Source organism: Eucyclogobius newberryi, unplaced genomic scaffold, assembly GCF_026437365.1.
Source record: "Eucyclogobius newberryi isolate DKJ021-1_F unplaced genomic scaffold, fEucNew1.0.hap1 SCAF_19, whole genome shotgun sequence".
Lineage (NCBI taxonomy): Eukaryota > Metazoa > Chordata > Actinopteri > Gobiiformes > Gobiidae > Eucyclogobius > Eucyclogobius newberryi.
Window position 1 is genome coordinate 6,129,985 of NW_027315823.1, and position 18,179 is coordinate 6,148,163.

The 18,179-nt window shown below is 44.4% G+C and overlaps 1 protein-coding gene across 3 annotated transcripts; it reads right to left on the reverse strand.

The window, feature by feature from the left end:
• Positions 1-1,910: 1,910 nt before the first annotated feature.
• On the reverse strand, positions 1,911-18,135 carry atf7b (activating transcription factor 7b). Of its 3 annotated transcripts, none has more exons than XM_072451527.1 (12): positions 17,886-17,990; positions 14,800-14,884; positions 14,615-14,711; positions 13,466-13,593; positions 12,720-12,845; positions 11,069-11,226; positions 9,148-9,241; positions 7,340-7,459; positions 6,697-6,828; positions 5,672-5,860; positions 5,487-5,592; positions 1,911-2,807 (listed from the first exon to the last, which is right to left on the reverse strand). In XM_072451527.1, exons 2-12 carry the CDS (start codon positions 14,845-14,847, stop codon positions 2,581-2,583), a joined length of 1,425 nt encoding a protein of 474 aa, XP_072307628.1. In that variant the 5' UTR covers positions 14,848-14,884; positions 17,886-17,990; the 3' UTR covers positions 1,911-2,580. The 3 variants fall into 3 exon arrangements, with proteins under 3 accessions (XP_072307628.1, XP_072307629.1, XP_072307627.1); XM_072451526.1 differs by lacking the exon at positions 17,886-17,990 and adding an exon at positions 18,050-18,135 and having other exon boundaries at positions 1,913-2,807; XM_072451528.1 differs by lacking the exons at positions 6,697-6,828; positions 17,886-17,990 and adding an exon at positions 18,050-18,135.
• Between the last annotated feature and the right edge of the window lie 44 nt (positions 18,136-18,179).

The window sequence follows — 18,179 nt, forward strand, 5'->3', positions numbered from 1 at the left end:
GCAGCAGTCAGGAGCGGACAGCGGCGGTCAGGAGCGGTCAGGAGCGGACAGCGGCGGTCAGCAGCAGTCAGGAGCGGACAGCGGCGGTCAGGAGCGGACAGCGGCGGTCAGGAGCGGACAGCGGCGGTCAGCAGCAGTCAGGAGCGGACAGCGGCGGTCAGGAGCGGTCAGCAGCAGTCAGGAGCGGACAGCGGCGGTCAGCAGCAGTCAGGAGCGGACAGCGGCGGTCAGGAGCGGTCAGCAGCAGTCAGGAGCGGACAGCGGCGGTCAGCAGCAGTCAGGAGCGGACAGCGGCGGTCAGGAGCGGTCAGCAGCAGTCAGGAGCGGTCAGGAGCGGACAGCGGCGGTCAGCAGCAGTCAGGAGCGGTCAGCAGCAGTCAGGAGCGGACAGCGGCAGTCAGGAGCGGTCAGCGGCGGTCAGCAGCAGTCAGGAGCGGACAGCGGCGGTCAGCAGCAGTCAGGAGCGGCTGTCAGGAGCGGTCAGCAGCAGTCAGGAGCGGTCAGGGGCGGTCAGCAGCAGTCAGGAGCGGACAGCGGCGGTCAGGAGCGGTCAGCAGCAGTCAGGAGCGGTCAGGGGCGGTCAGCAGCAGTCAGGAGCGGACAGCGGCGGTCAGGAGCGGTCAGCGGCGGTCAAGAGCGGTCAGGAGCGGTCAGCGGAGCGGTCAGCGGAGCGGTCAGCGGAGCGGTCAGCCATGCAGTTCTGAGGGTCCGGTACAAACGCCAGGCACCGCTCGGCGACGAGGTGTTTCTGGGAGTCATCGTGTGCGACTCTTCTGGTTTCCATGGAGACGACATTGCTTTGCCCGGGACGTTCAGCTGTGGAAAGCACAAACTGAACGTGTTTGTTCAGTTACAGGTCGTTTGGTGTTTGATGTTTGTAATGTTTCAGAAACAAGAGCGTCTCAAAGGACAAACTCTGAGAGGAAAAGAGGAAAATAAGTGCTACGGAAGAAAGACAGAAAAAAACACAGAACCAGACAAAATAAACTAGATTAAAACATGGAACATTTAGGCTTTAGTCCTGCTCAGAAAGAAAGAAAGAAAGACAAAAACAAAGAAAGACAAAAAGAAAGAAAGACAAAAACAAAGTAAGAAAGAAAGGAAAAAATGAGGGAAAAAAAAAAAAAAAAAAATTAAAATGAACTAGATTTAGAACATTTTGGCTTTAGTCTTTCCCACAAAGAAAGACAACCCATTTTAAAAAGACAAGAAGGAACAAAGAAACAACAGAAGGGAAAAAAAAACTTGTATATATGAAAAAAAGGAAAAAAAGAAGAAGAAATAAACTAGATTAGTTCTGCTCATAAAGAAATACAAAAAAAATAATTCTAAAAACAAAAGAAAGAATGAAAGAAACAAAGAAACAACATGGAACATTTTGACTTTAGTGTTTAAACTCAGAGAGAAAGAAAGACAAAAGAAAGAAATAAAGGGGGAAAGGAGGAAAAAAACAACAATGAAAGCAAGACAGATAAAACTAAATAAAGAAACTAGATTACCGTACTTTCCGGACTATAAGTTGCATAGTTTTTTTCACGGGGTGCGACTTATACTTATACTCCGGAGCGATTTATATGTGACATTATTTGTTATTTTCACACTTGCAACCGCATTTCATACTCCAGTGCGACTTAGATATGTTTTTTTCTTTATTATGCATTTTTTGGCTGGTGCGACTTATAGTCCTGAAAATACGGTAAAACCTTCTGGCTTTAGTCCTGCTCAAAAAGAAAGAACGATGATCTCTGCGTTTCTGTCATTTTCAGTCGTCGTTCCCGTTCTGAAAAACACTTTTAAACGTGCGTTTCTCTCTCACATTTCCGTTTAAAAAAGCAGCTCTGACACGTTCCAGGCAAAGCAATGGCACGCGGCGCACAGCAGGGGGCGCACCGTCAGACAAAAGGACACAAAGTACTCCACATGTCCCCCAGTGCCATCTTTACTGCAAATATCAACAATCAACGTCTTTAAAATCTTTTCTTACACAGTATTTACAGGAGATATAATATATATATATATTACGCAGTAGAGGGAAGCGCCTGGGGAGGGACAGCGCCGCGACGACGACGAAGCCGGACCAGCCACGCCTTTGCGACGTCTCCGAGTGCAACAAAGGGCTACGACGACGACTAACATAAATATCAAAAAATAAATTATAGTAAAAAGTTGCGAGACAAAATGGAGGCGGGAAAAGCGTTAATTGACTTTGAACGATTAAGAAACATGAACCCGACGCATTTACCGTAACCGTTATTTCAAGCGGGGAATGTCCTGAACGCCGCACACGTTTGAGCCGCCGAGCGAGCCGGTTGCCGTGGGTGGGCTGGTTGCCGGGGGGCGGGTCCAGACGGCGAATGGCTGATCGGGCTTCGGGTCGAAGGGCGAATAAAGCCGTGTTCTGAGGAGAGAACGACATGACGACCGTAGATCCATTTACAGCGCCGTTCCGCTTCATAAACGGGACAGATTTACAAACGCAGAGTTTGTGAGGGCGGAGGCACTGTGAGCGCTAAAGGGGGCGTCGCCCCTCATCCAGTCATTCAAACACGCCCTTGTTCACACCCTCGCTCAAGTTGGCAATCATCTCGGGGCGGAGGGGGACAGCGTGGACATGAGGACGCCCCCTGTTTGCCCCGAGCCCATCCCGGCCAGGATGGCCACGGCCTCGGCGGCGCGGACGCTCATGCCATTGATGGAGGGCACGGGGCTGGGGGCGGAGGCGGGCGGCGAGGGGCCGTGCTGGACGACGGCGGCGGCGGTCGGGGAAGCGACGGGCTCGACCGGGTCCTCGGCGACTCCTCCTGCAGCTGGGCACATACACACACACGTCACCCTTAGAGAGTGAGACGTACGGGCCGTTAGATGAGGTGGAGATGGGACATCAAGCAAATAATAAGAGTAAATAATAACAAGAAACAAGGAAGACACGTTTGACTGGCCCTGGCCTTCAGACCGTTCACTTTAGAACGCTTTAGATCAGTTTAGATCAGTTTAAATCACTTTAGAGCGCTTTAGAGCATTTCAGATCACTTTAGAGCGCTTTAGAGCATTTCAGATCACTTTAGATCGGCTTAGATCACTTAAGAGCAGTTTAGAGGAATTTGGATCACTTAAGAGCAATTTAGAGCGCTTTAGATAACTGTAAAGCACTTTAGAGCAACTTAGATCACTTTAGAGCAATTTAGAGCGCTTTAAATCACTTTAGAGAGGTTTAGAGCACTTTAAAGCGGCTAAGATCACTTTAGAGCGGTTTAGATCACTTTAGAGCGGTTTAGATCACTTTAGAGCGATTCAGATCACTTTAGAGCGATTCAGATCACTTTAGAGCAATTCAGATCACTTTAGAGCAATTCAGATCACTTTAGAGCGCTGAAGATCACTTTAGAGCGCTGAAGATCACTTTAGAGCGCTGAAGATCACTTTAGAGCGGTTTAGATCACTTTAGAGCGATTCAGATCACTTTAGAGCGGTTTAGATCACTTTAGAGCGATTCAGATCACTTAAGAGCGCTGAAGATCACTTTAGAGCGATTTAGATAACTTTAGAGCAATTTAGAGTGCTTGAGATCACGCTTAAGAGCACTTAAAATAACTTTAGAATGCTTAAGATAACTTTAGAGCTTTAGCAAAGCTTAGAGAAGAATCTGTGGCTTTATCATGGGCTCGTTCTGCTGTTATTTCTCTACATCACGTTTCACATCGCGCTGTAACGTCTCATGTCACACGTTGTGTCTCGATCCCTCTCGTCCAATCATCTCGCTCTGGTGTAAAAGTGGGTCGGACCGGGTGAAATGAGCCGCTACGGTTCACTTTGGAGAGACTTTTGAACCAGTCGACTCCAGAGCGAACCAGTGGAAACGAGCCTAAACTCCTCGTCGAGGGGCCACATTTAGAAACCATGTCAAACCGGCCCAAATAAACTAATAAACAAATGCAAAATGTGGTAAATGTGGTTTAAAGGCAGGATAAAGAAATGCTTAAATCATAAAGAAATAATTACAAACTCAAAATATTATGGATTTTTGGATAAATGTAGGAAAAGGAGATGAAGGTGGTTTTACTACAGGAGACACTAGGGCGTTACGTAACAGAGCAGCTTAAAGGAGATGAAGGTGGTGTTTCTAGAGGAGACACTAGGGCATTACCTAACAGAGCGGCTTAAAGGAGATGAAGGTGGTGTTTCTAGAGGAGACACTAGGGCGTTACCTAACAGAGCGGCTTAAAGGAGATGAAGGTGGTGTTTCTAGAGGAGACACTGGGGCGTTACCTAACAGAGCAGCTTAAAGGAGATGAAGGTGGTGTTTCTACAGGAGACACTGGGGCGTTACCTAACAGAGCAGCTTAAAGGAGATGACGGTGGTGTTTCTAGAGGAGACACTGGGGCGTTACCTAACAGAGCAGCTTAAAGAAGATGAAGGTGGTGTTTCTAGAGGAGACACTAGGGCGTTACCTAACAGAGCAGCTTAAAGGAGATGAAGGTGGTGTTTCTACAGGAGACACTGGGGCGTTACCTAACAGAGCGGCTTAAAGGAGATGAAGGTGGTGTTTCTACAGGAGACACTGGGGCGTTACCTAACAGAGCAGCTTAAAGGAGATGAAGGTGGTGTTTCTAGAGGAGACACTAGGGCGTTACCTAACAGAGCAGCTTAAAGGAGATGAAGGTGGTGTTTCTAGAGGAGACACTAGGGCGTTACCTAACAGAGCGGCTTAAAGGAGATGAAGGTGGTGTTTCTAGAGGAGACACTAGGGCGTTACCTAACAGAGCAGCTTAAAGGAGATGAAGGTGGTGTTTCCAGAGGAGACACTAGGGCGTTACCTAACAGAGCAGCTTAAAGGAGATGAAGGTGGTGTTTCTAGAGGAGACACTAGGGCGTTACCTAACAGAGCGGCTTAAAGGAGATGAAGGTGGTGTTTCTAGAGGAGACACTGGGGCGTTACCTAACAGAGCAGCTTAAAGGAGATGAAGGTGGTGTTTCTAGAGGAGACACTAGGGCGTTACCTAACAGAGCAGCTTAAAGGAGATGAAGGTGGTGTTTCTAGAGGAGACACTAGGGCGTTACCTAACAGAGCGGCTTAAAGGAGATGAAGGTGGTGTTTCTAGAGGAGACACTAGGGCGTTACCTAACAGAGCAGCTTAAAGGAGATGAAGGTGGTGTTTCCAGAGGAGACACTAGGGCGTTACCTAACAGAGCAGCTTAAAGGAGATGAAGGTGGTGTTTCTAGAGGAGACACTAGGGCGTTACCTAACAGAGCGGCTTAAAGGAGATGAAGGTGGTGTTTCTAGAGGAGACACTGGGGCGTTACCTAACAGAGCAGCTTAAAGGAGATGAAGGTGGTGTTTCTAGAGGAGACACTAGGGCGTTACCTAACAGAGCAGCTTAAAGGAGATGAAGGTGGTGTTTCTAGAGGAGACACTAGGGCGTTACCTAACAGAGCAGCTTAAAGGAGATGAAGGTGGTGTTTCTAAAGGAGACACTAGGGCGTTACCTAACAGAGCAGCTTTCTTCTGCATCATTGTCACAGGACAGTCTTTATGAGCCAACAGAAGCTGTTTGAGCTGAGCAACCTCGTTCTTCAGAAGAGTCACTTCATTCTGAAACACAAACACGCCATCGACCTCACTCAGATGAACTGACCCGTGACGTGGGACTGACCCGTGTCCTCCGACTGACCGTTAGAGACATGTTCATGGACGCCATGTCGTCCGCCTTCTTCTCCAAAGAGTTCACCCACAGCTTTCGTTTCTGTCGACATCGTGACGCCGCCGCTCTGTTTCTTTCCAGAAAACGCTGCCTCCTTTCGTCTGGGTCCATCTCCGAGGCGCGACGCCTGCGCCCCCCAGTGGGCTGAGCAGGCGACACCTGAGCCAAGGACACGGAGTCAAAAGATCAGATGTTGTTGTTGTTTGAAGTGTCTCTAAAAGTGTCCTCTGCTATGGGGAGGAGGGGCTTCACAGCCAAAAGCCCCTCCTCTGCTCTTCACAGCCTAAAGGGGGTTACAGACCGCGGCGGCTGAAGCGCCCAGTTTACATTCTAAGTCTATGTAAACGCGCGTCGAGCGCGTCCTGCGCTTCCCGCGATACGTGCATTTTCGTACGTCCTCGACGCTTTAAGAGGCGCCCAAAGCGGCCAGCGACATGTTCAGCTTTGTTCAACTTTCTGCGGCAGATGCGCCGCAGCAGCCAATCAGAGATGACGTGCTACGCACGACCCGGAAAAAGACCCAAAACAAACCCCGCAAGATAAAAAAAATTCTTAAGACACAGCTCTTGGAGCAAATAATGATATTGACTAAACTCTGCTCAGCTCTGAAGTATCTGCCCCGGAGCCCATCGCCTCCGCTTTTGGACTTTGTAAAGTTAATAAACCAAAGCCATGGTCCAACATTAAACTCCATTTACACCACGAGAAAAGCAACACAGCACAACTCGTCCACTGAGCATGTGCAGGACGTGAGTCCGGGGCGTCGAGAACACGCGTCCGGGGCGTTTGTCTTCAAATGTACAGGCATCCAACTTCTGCGTCGGGCGCGATTTGGCCGCCGCGGTGTGTACGTAGCTTAAAGCCCCTCTGCTACTCTTCACAGCCTAAAGCCCCTCCTCTGCTCTCGTGGGGAGGGGCCACAGCCTAAAGCCCCTCCTCTGCTCTCGGGAGGAGGGGCTTCACAGCCTTAAGCCCCTCCTCTCGGCCCGTCTCACCTGTGGCTGCGCGGGCGACGGAGCGTCGGAGTTCTGGCCGGGCTGATAGCTTTGTTCTCGTCTTTGGGGCGCGGCTGGGATGGAGCCTCCGTCAGAGCCAGAGCTTTGATGACTCAGCGCGGCCTTTAACCTCTGGGACGCACAGGAAACACATTTCCATCAGCCGAGGTGGGCTGTATATCTAAAGTCGAGTCGTGAAGGTCGTTTTTGAAGATGGCACATTTTCAATATAATTCATGGTAGAAAATGTGACAAAAACGGACGATTAAAAATAAAAACGAAAAAGTAAAAGTGTAAGGAGATATTTCTGATAATCAAACCCCAAATCATACGTTTAAAGACGTTTTCACACGTTTCTATTGGATCGACCTAACAGACACACAGACACAGACACAGACACAGACACAGACACACAGACACAGACACACAGACACACAGACACACAGACACACAGACACACAGAGACACAGAGACACAGAGACACAGAGACAGAGACACAGAGACACAGAGACACAGAGACACAGAGACACAGAGACACAGAGACACAGAGACACAGACACAGACACAGACACAGACACAGACACAGACACAGACACAGACACACAGACACACAGACACACAGACACACAGACACTCCACTCACCATCCTGGTCTCCGAGTGCACGCTGTATCCAGACGGAGACGACGAGTTGCTGCTTCCAGTGCCGATCGGGGGCCCAGGGATCCCGGGGACGTTGGGCACGGAGGGGGCGGGGCGGGCGAGCTACAACACACACGAGAGACGCCAATCAAGACTGACATTCACCAGGTTTGAAACAACAACTACAAACCCACCGGTAATTAAGTTATCCAAAAACAAATTGCCCTTTTTCACTGTGACAGCACGAAACTAACAATTATTTTAGCGATTTTATTTTGATTAGTCGAACCATTATTTCTATTGTATATTGAAGTTTTTTAAATACATTATTAATTAAATAAAAGGTTGAAATGTGGTGACTCAAAGCTTCTAGACAGAGAATATTTACAAATGAAGCATATTATTGATTATATTTAAACATTTTTAGTCGCTGGTTGCTGTCTTTTTGATATATATATATAAAAAATACAACCATGATTATATTTTTAGAGTTGATTAATCGGTGGCTCTTTTAAAAACAAAGTAACAGTAGACATAAAAATAAAAAAATTAAAACCCCAGTTAAAGATTAAAAAGAATGTTGAAGACACGAGAAAGAAATTTATTTAAATCTTTTTGGATTCTAGTTTCTTTGTTTTTTCCTCATTTTGATCCGTTACAAATTAAAAATGCCTTTCAATAAACAAAACATACTTTCGCAATATAATCGTAAGAACCAAAAAATAATAATCATGACAATTATATATATCGTCCACAAAATAGACTTAAATGTAAACAACCTTTTTTTACTTACCTGTATTTTGTCTTTCAGAAAGTAAAAGTCCGTAAAGCCGGTCACAAACATGAGGAATAACCACATGTCAGACCAAGGGAATGAAAGAAAATGAAAGATTTCACTGTTGTTTTGTCACAAAGTCTCAATCATCGCAAGTTATCGTTAAATCGTGTTGTTTTTCCGCACAATAATCAAAACATTTCATATCGTCCACGTAAAGACTTTTAGTGAAGTGATTCCAATAGAGAACACGTTAAACTCTATCCCAGTTTTTGTTTGGTTGCAATAGGACCGACACAGACGTGGAAATCAGACCAAAGATCTACACTATTCTGTGTCGTTACGCCTCTAAAAACACTGCCGTAAGTCGCTTCGGAGTATAAGTCGCACCAGCCCAAAAATGCATAATAGAGAAGAAAAAAACATAAATAAGTCACATTTTTGGGGAAATGTATTTGATCAAATCCAAGACCAAGAACAGACATTTCATCTTGAAATGCAGTTTAAAATAATAACAGATGAGAGGAGATGGTGAATAGGTGTACGTATGCTAACGCTAACACCTTCAGTTACATGACGTATGCTAACGCTAACACCTTCAGCTACATGACGCACAGACAGAACTGTGGTAAGTGTCTGGTATGTTAACGTAACATATTAACAGTTATTCAGATAACTATAGCATAAAGAACATGCTAACAAGTTTACCAAAGCATCAGTTTTATCCCAAATCACTAAATCCATTGAATTCTTCTTCCTCTGTGTCACTTCTAAACAACTCCACAAACTCCAGAGGAAGAGGAAGTGCAGATTCTTCTGTGTCGCTCAGAGCCTAGAGCGCCCTCTTGTGGTTGCCAGTGTGAAAATAACGTATAATATCACATATAAGTCGCTCTGGAGTATAAGTCGCACCCCGGGAAACTGAAAAAAGGTGCAACTTATAGTCTGAAAAATACGGTACACACTTTGACTTGAACGAGCCGTGTGTGCGTGTGCGTAAGCGTGTGCGTAAGCGTGTGCACACGTGTGTCCTTACAGATATCACTGAGGTCATCTGTGGGCTGGGCAGCAGAGGAACCGTCTGGCCGTTGGGGAGGTGCCTCATGAGTGGGTAAGCGCTGGTTGGAGACCTGTTGAAAAGAAATGCAGCGTTTTGACCAATGGCGACGCAGCGTTTTGGAGGGAAATCTGCCATTTAAGTTTCTTCACCTTAAGACGTGTCATAAATTACCTTATTGTTCTTTTGTCATCGTTACTTTCTCAAACAAACAGAATAAAACCAAATGCCACTTTGCACCACCCGTAAATATTTAGAAACAAAGTTAGTGACGAAAGCAAGATTGATTTTTTTGGGAGGGGTCAACGTTAAAGTGCCCCCTACAGGTCGGACGGCTCATTGAACTGAAATGCAGTTAAGATAAATATTTTAAGAATTTTGCTAAAATAAAATTTAAATGTTATCCCAGTGAAATTCTAAACATTATGTAGTATTAAGGACATAGCATTGGACAAACCAGATGCAATATTTTAAGTGTATATAGCAGAATATGCTAATTTTCAATACCTGTCCATTGCCAGTTGCCAATTTTGCCTAACACATGCATGTCTTTGGACGGTGGGAGGAGCCGGAGAACCCGGAGAGAACCCACGGTAACACGGGGAGGACATGCAGACTCCACCCAGAGAGATCATGTGATGTTGGTCTGGTCCGGGAACACAATTATTTCAATTTGACAAATGAAAATATATGAGAGCAACTTTATTTTGTTGAATTAAAGAGTCAAAAAAAATTTTTCTTTGAGTAAATTCTACAGACACAGATGTTTTCAAAGTTTTCTCCACAAATACCAGCTCGATTGGTGTAAAACTATAATGTATATGTACAACAGGTATAAACACACTAAATAAAGTCAAAATTAGAAAATCATAAAACCCTGTCATAGGCACTTTAAATACTAATATATATATTTGGGTTTGTCCTTGAGCCGTGGTGAAGGTCATGAAGGATACATTTTAATATTTAACAGCCAAGATGGATTAAAGGCGTTTTGACTTTTCTAAAACAGATCAGAACACAACGGTTTGTCGTCGTCTGATTTCGTAGGAGATTTTAACATTCAGACGAACGCCCCTCTAGAAGCCCCAAAACAGTGAGGGCTGTCCCGAAATTCAAGCTCGTGTCCAGAATTGTCTTGAAAAACAGGTCTGGACTGGCCATCTGCAGCGCCAGGACACATTCGACTCTGACTCGGCTAACGCGAAACACGACACACAGTGCTAATGTCGCTTCAATGGCTCGATCTTAATGAGCCTGGCCAAATAAACTCTGAAATTAAGACTTTATCTGAATACTGGGGATGTTTCCGAGACCGTATATAAGGTACATTCTACACAACTCAATCTTCACGCTCCCCACCGTTTACCTTTCGAGCCAACTGAAGCTAACCGCGGCTAGCGTCTAATGCGGAGGCGAGATCCACACTTGTTTGGGCGCTGACGGTACCGCTGGTTTCCCCGGGGCGGGCCGTGGATCCATGTTATTATCTGGATAAGTCACTACCCTCTGTCCACGAGGCAGATGACTAGTGGCCACTCCCTGGTACTGCACCTTTAGTACGGTTTAGCCTAGCTTCGCTCTCGGCTCGCGGCGCTCGTTTTTGCGCTTCATTTTCTGTCTCTTTTTTTAAGAGTCAAATGCCAATTTATGGACTTAAAAACGTCACAGAGGATCTCAAGAGCTCTACCTGTGACGTCACAAATCAGGATATTCGGAACGATATTTGGAGTATTTTCTGAGGCTCAGAGGGAGAGCATTTACCAAACAAACTCGAACGAAGCAAAACACAAGGTTCCGACGACGCTGGAACGTGGCTAAAAGCTCAAAAACGTCAATACGTGCCCTTTAATAGTACCTCGGAGTTGAAAATGAGCTGACCCTTATCGGGGAACGGACTCACCCGAGCTGCCGGTTGGAGGGCGGGGCTTGTGTGATGACGGAGGTGGGGGAGGGGAGCGTCGGCTGGAAGTGCTCGCTGCTCAGGTGCAGAGGCAGAGACCCCGGACGGACGATGGTCGGTGTCGGAGCCGAGGACGCCACGGGCTTTCTGATGATCTCCTGTGAACGAGAACGTGGCGCCGTCGATTAACTCCGCGTGGACCGGGGTCGATACAAAACGGACGAATGAAAGTCGAAAACGAAAAGTGAAATGTACATCGCGGCCTGTCACAGCGAAGACTTTTTTTTTTTTTACAGATTTAAAGCGTCAAAACCAGGACTAGGGCGGCACAATGCGAGTAAAACAAGCAATATTCAATATCCGTTTTGTTTTAATGCGATAACGGAAATAGTCTAGCGATATTTGAATTAGCGGCATCAAAGCTAAAGCGTTAACTCGTGCCATTAATCATAGAAACTCAAAGACGACTCGGCAGAACAAACTAAAAACGCAACAAGGATATCACGGCGTAACGTTTTAGAGCGACGAATATCCCGATTTTACAATAAATCACGATTATCGGGCGCCAAGAAAGGAAACGTTTGTATGTGTATTTTTTTGGTGTTGGAACTCGTCTCCCGTGACTCGCGTTGTGCCACGAATAATCTCCCCGGTCACCAAACCACGGCCGTTTACACCATGTGACCACATATCAATCAGGAAATACTTTAAATATACTAATGTGTCAGATTTGTGAAATAATTAAATATGTTTAAACTGTGCGACTGTGTGTTCTGCGTAAACAATTACATTAAGGTAAGTGCGCTGTGCGATTAAATGTGATTAAACGTGATTAAACGTGATTAAACGTGATTGAACGTGATTAAACGTGATTAATCATATTTCAAAAGTACGATTCATCCGACATGTTTTTAATGGACTCATTTAAATACACGTTTGTTTAGACACAATTAGTTAAAATAAAACTAAAGAGTGACTTGGTTTAGTTTAAAGTGACGTATGACAGGGTTTTACAATTTATATACCTGTTGTACATATAGATTATAGTTTTACACCAATTGAGAAGGTATTTGTGGAGAAAACGTCAAATAAATCTATAGAAAAATGACAGGAAGTGACATCACACGAGGGACACTCATTCCAGTCAAAGTTTAAGCAGAATTTACACTAAAGAAACAACTTTTTTGACCCTATAAACATTAATTCAACAAAATGAAGTCGCTCTCATATATTTTCATTTGTCAAATAAAAAAAAATATGATGACATTAGATGAGTTTTGGCACAGTATTTGCTGGGTAATTTCCTAGTGTGACGTTATAGTGTGGAATTATAAACGATTCTGTGATAACATTTTTTAGCAAAATAATATATTTATTCATCTTAACTGCATGTGAGTTCAACAAGTCGTCCGACCTGTAGGGGGCGCTTTAAATAAATGTCACGTTTGACCAAGGCAAGACCAAAACAAGGCTAAAGTAGGACTTATTAAAGAAAATAATAATAGTGAACCATATCAGCCTATTTTACACATTCACACAACAAAACTTGTACATTTCTGTCGAACTTGGAGTGTGGATTATTGCTTGTGACAGGGGCGTGACAGCGGCGTGACGGGGGCGTGACAGTGGCGTGACAGGGGCGTGGACTTGCCTTGGTGCCTCTGGAGCTGTCGGACATGCTGGACGAGGAGTCTGGACTTCCCGGGGCCGAGGAGTCGACCTGCAAAGGGCTGTCGTCTTCATCTTTGACGTCCGAGGGCGTTTGTAAAGGAGCCGGCTGAAATGCACAAAAGACACAAGACTTTACACCATTCTGTCCTGAGGAGGAGGAGGAGGAGGAGGAGGAGGAGGAGGAGGAGGAGGAGGAGGAGGAGAAGGAGAAGGAGAAGGAGAAGAAGAAGAAGAAGAAGAAGAAGAAGAAGAAGAAGAAGAAGAAGAAGAAGAAGAAGAAGAAGAAGAAGAAGAGACGACTGGAATTATGTAGCAAAGAAGAACATTTTAATAATAACTTTAAGTACCGTATTTTCTGGACTATAATTCGCACCTTTTTTCATAGTTTTGGCCGGGGTGCGACTTATACTTACATACTTATACTCGGGTGCGACTTATATGCGATATTATTTGTTATTTTCACACTTGCAACCACATTTCATACTCCAGTGCGACTTATATATGTTTTTTTTCTTCTCTATTATGCATTTTTCGGCTGGTGCGATTTATAGTCCAGTGATATTTTAGATCAGTGGCCATTTAGAAGAGCGTTTAGATTTATTTCACCCTCGTTTACTACATTCTACGCGCATTTCATTCGTAGCTTTGACGTCTTCGGCAAGAAACCCAAAGTGTCGCTGCGAGTCGTTTCCGTGGCGACCCAAAGCGCCCGTCCGTCGCGCTCACCATGCTTTTCGTCCGATGCTCGTCGTCGTGCGTCTTGGCGAACTCCGAGTCAAACGACGTGGCCAGCTCGTTGAATAATCCCACCTCTTCGCAGTTCTTCAGGAAGCGCGTGGGCGTCGGCGTTTGGTCTGAAACGAAAAGGGCGTCGCCGGTGAGAACGGGGCGGAGCGAACGGTCTGCTGGAGGCGGGGTTATTTTAGTTTATTATTAGAACGTAGAACAGAAACAAAACATGGCAACAACAGAGAACGAGCTGGACCATAAGGTAAGTAAAGGAGTAAAAAGAAAATAAGGGCGTGGCATCAGAAAGAAAAAAAAGGAAAATAAAAAGAGAAAAAAAGAGGAAAAATAGAGGGGGAAAGGAAGAAGGAAGTAAAGGAAAAAAACAGAGGAAAAATTAGAGCATATTAAGTTCTAAATGACTTCCTCTTTTCCCAATTGTTTTTTAAATTTGTCTATTTTTAACTTGAGTCTTTTTTTTTCTAATGTTTAATACCGTATTTTCCGGACTATAAGTCGCACCTTTTTTCATAATTTTGCCCGGAGTGCGACTTGTACTTATATATATACTTATATACTTATATTCCTTATATGTGATATTATTTGTTATTTTCACACTTGTAACCCGATTTCATACTCCAGTGCGACTTATATGTTTTTTTCTTCTCTATTATGCATTTTTCGGCTGGTGCGACTTATACTGTCGACCACTGTCGGTCGGACCACTGCCGGACCACTAACCCGTGTTGTCACGACACAAACATTTTAACCTCGATTTCAACCAAATTGAAAAGTTGTGAAAACAATTTAAATATCAATTAAGAGTAACAACACAAAATAATGTCATACTTTGTATAATATTCCTGCAAGTTTTTATACTTCTGAAATAGGTCCGGAACATTCTAAAACTTTTCAGGAATTTATTAATTTGTTTTTTCTTATCCCGCCCCGCCCACTTTTGCCTATGCTCGCCGTGTATCCGCCCTTCTGTTTAATTGACACTATATAATAATTACATTAAAACAAAAGTGTTACTCTGAACAGTGACTTCACTCTTTGCGTCTCTTGCGATAACGTAATAAACATGTAATAAACGTGTAATATACATGTAATAAACGTGTAATAAATGTGTAATGAACGTGTAATTACCTGCGATGATGACAGAATCCGTTCGGGCCGGCCCAAATTTCAACGTCATTTCATGTTTGTGTTTGTGGACCGAGAGGTGGTCTTCATTTGTGAATCGCTGAAATCAAAGGAACAAAGACACACAATAAAGTATGTTCTGTGGTGTTGTTGTTGTTGTGTTGTTGTGGTTAGTGGTGCAGTTCTACCTGTCCACACCCGGGGGCAGTGCACACAAAAGGCCGGTCGTCTCCCATCTCAGAGCGATGTCGGCAGCTCGTCTGAACCGGAAATCTACGAGAAAAAACGAGTAAACGACACAAACATTTAAACCAAGAACGTTCAATATTGTCAATCGATTCATTTAGTAAAAACAGATTTGATTGTGGCTCAAAAACGTGAGTCGTGGGTTAAAAAGTGAGACAAAGATTCAACTTAGGGCAAGTGTGTCCATCTCCTGCAGTCGCTACGGCAACGATCAAGCTGACAAGCATGTGACCTGTAGTAAAAACAAACATGTGACCTGTAGTAAAAACAAACATGTGACCAACAGTAAACACAAACATCTGACCTGTAGTAAACACAAGCATGTGACCTGTAGTAAACACAAACATGTGACCTGTAGTAAACACAAACATGTGACCTGTAGTAAACACAAACATGTGTCCTGTAGTAAACACAAACATGTGACCAACAGTAAACACAAACATGTGACCAACAGTAAACACAAACATGTGACCTGTAGTAAACACAAACATCTGAGCAGCAGTAAACACAAACATCTGAGCAGCAGTAAACACAAACATCTGACCACTGTATACACAAACATGTGACCACAGTAAACAGATATCTGACCACACTAAACACAAACATCTGACCAGTCTAAACACAAACATCTGACCAGTCTAAATACAACCATCTGACCAACAGTAAACACAAACATCTGACCACAGTAAACACAAACATCTGACCACTGTATACACAAACATCTGACAGTCTAAACACAAACATCTGACCACAGTAAACACAAACATCTGACCAGTCTAAACACAAACATCTGACCAGCAGTAAAAACAAACATCTGACCAACAGTAAACACAAACATCTGACCACTATATACACAAACATCTGACCAGCAGTAAACACAAACATCTGACCACTATATACACAAACATCTGACCAACAGTAAACACAAACATCTGACCACTGTATACACAAACATCTGACCAGCAGTAAACACAAACATCTGACCACTATATACAAAAACATCTGACCAGCAGTAAACACAAACATCTGACCACTATATACACAAACATCTGACCAGCAGTAAACACAAACATCTGACCACTGTATACACAAACATCTGACCAGCAGTAAACACAAACATCTGACCACTATATACACAAACATCTGACCAGCAGTAAACACAAACATCTGACCACTGTATACACAAACATCTGACCAGCAGTAAACTTCCAACAACTGACCACAGTAAACAAACAAAGATACTCAAAGTACCAGAAGCGGAGCTCAGCAGAGGAAAGTTAATCTACTAATGTTCACAAATGCAAAAGCACAGTTAGCATGTAGCACGTAGCATGTAGCGCTAGCCTCAGCTCACCGGCTCAGCTTAATCAACTCTCAGGTCAAATCTGTCTTCCACCAAAATTACGTTTGTCCACTTTACGATAAACATGTTCTTTACTTCACTCATTCAGTGAACGACGAGTTACTATAGTAATAATAACCGTGACGAGCCTAGAAACGAGCAGAAAAGTTACACAGAGCAACTTTAAGTACAAACCGCACTGTAGAGAAAAGAGTCGTCAAAAGTATCAAAACGTGACTTTTCCCAAACAGTTTCAGAACGACCTCGAGCGGCATCAGAAAAGACCACGACGTTTGATAAAGAAAGAAGTATGATTTTGTATTCAAAAATATCACTGTCTAAATAAAACCTTGACCTAAAAAAGAATCCTTTCTGAATGATCGCGGCCGTGTCATAATCGGTATCGAGCATCGAGGTTGTTTAAGGTCGACCGTAAAAGCGTTTGATCCCCGACCGTTAGTCTCTGAACTGCACTTAACCCCGCCCACTAGGGACAGTAAAACATATTTGTTCTCTTTCAACCGTTATTAGTTAAAATATCTACTTATCGCTCAGTCGGAAACAAAATTTTTTGGGGCTCATTTTTCTCATATTCTTTGTTTTCTTTTCTTTTTGTAGCATGATTAGCCGGGCAGCTAATAAAGCGCATACATTTTCTACCATTTGACCGCCACACACACAAAACTGCAGGATTATGTCATTTAAAAAGGTGCAATATTCTTCATACAAATACCCGTCTATGTGTGTACTTGGCCTTAAACTGCAGAGGGACAAATAAGTAACTTCTGTCACTCATCATGGACACTAAATAACTGCTAGTATTTCATTCTGCTGTATTTGCATCGCAGCTCATGTTTGTTTGGTTTGGTTTTGTACAATCTTACACATTTTTAAAAGGATTTATCAGGATATTCCTGCGTTCGGGTTTACGTCTCCGTGATATACTAATTCATCGCAATATCTTCTGTCGCTGTTTTGTTATCGTGACAGGTCCATTTGTGACGTTATCAACAAAAATAAATTAAAATAATGTTTGGCATGAATTTTTTTATTGATTGTTTAAAAATGTGTCCCACAGCCTCAGATATCAGGCTACACACAAAGGAACTCCAACCAATACTGCAATACATTTAACATTACTACTATTAGTTATGAAAATACATGAATCACCATCAGAAATAGCGACTTAATTGCTAAATATTTCACATTTTTGGCTTCAGAACTGACACAGAAACACACTGGGTGGATGTAGCTTGCTCGTTGGGCTAGGCCACCTTTACTAAGCATTAATAGACGTTTATAAAGCTGAATGTGGGTGAAAACGTGTGCGAAACGTGCCGTGGAAAGCCGTGTGGGCGGTGGTCCCGGTAAACATGTGGCGAGTGTAGCTTCGGTGTCAATACACGAGCTTCGGCTGTTTTAATGCGGGCCTCTGATTAGCATAGCACAACACCACGGCGGCCACAACAACTCCCCCCCCCTCCCCGAGCCCCTCGCCCGCACGCGACAAACGTCACCCCGGACAACGTGGACGTTTGACACGCGAAACCCCGCACGGACGGTCCGGCCACGCGTCGCGGGGTAAAACGCGCGATCAGAGGCAGAGAAGACACTGTAAAAGTGAGTGTGTCTGGTGCTAATGCTGGAGCTAAATGCCATGCTATATGCTAACCGAGGCTAGCTCACCTTTATCGCGACAGATCCGCCAATTTGGGGACGTGACTGGGCTTTTTCTACATTTAAACCGCGTATTAAAAAGCCGATTGCGGCACGTATACACGGCTGTGACGTCGCTGAAGCGCCACGCGCCGTGTCCTGGCGCGTACCGGTGGAAATATGCCAGAAATTACCGATATTTGAGAGGCTGGTGTCCCCACTCCCTGCTGCCTCCTGTCGCTGTTGACACTTCCATTCACGAAACACCGCGAGATCAGCGGCACAATGGTTGTGGTGACGCTAGAGGGACGCGCGGGTTCTGTT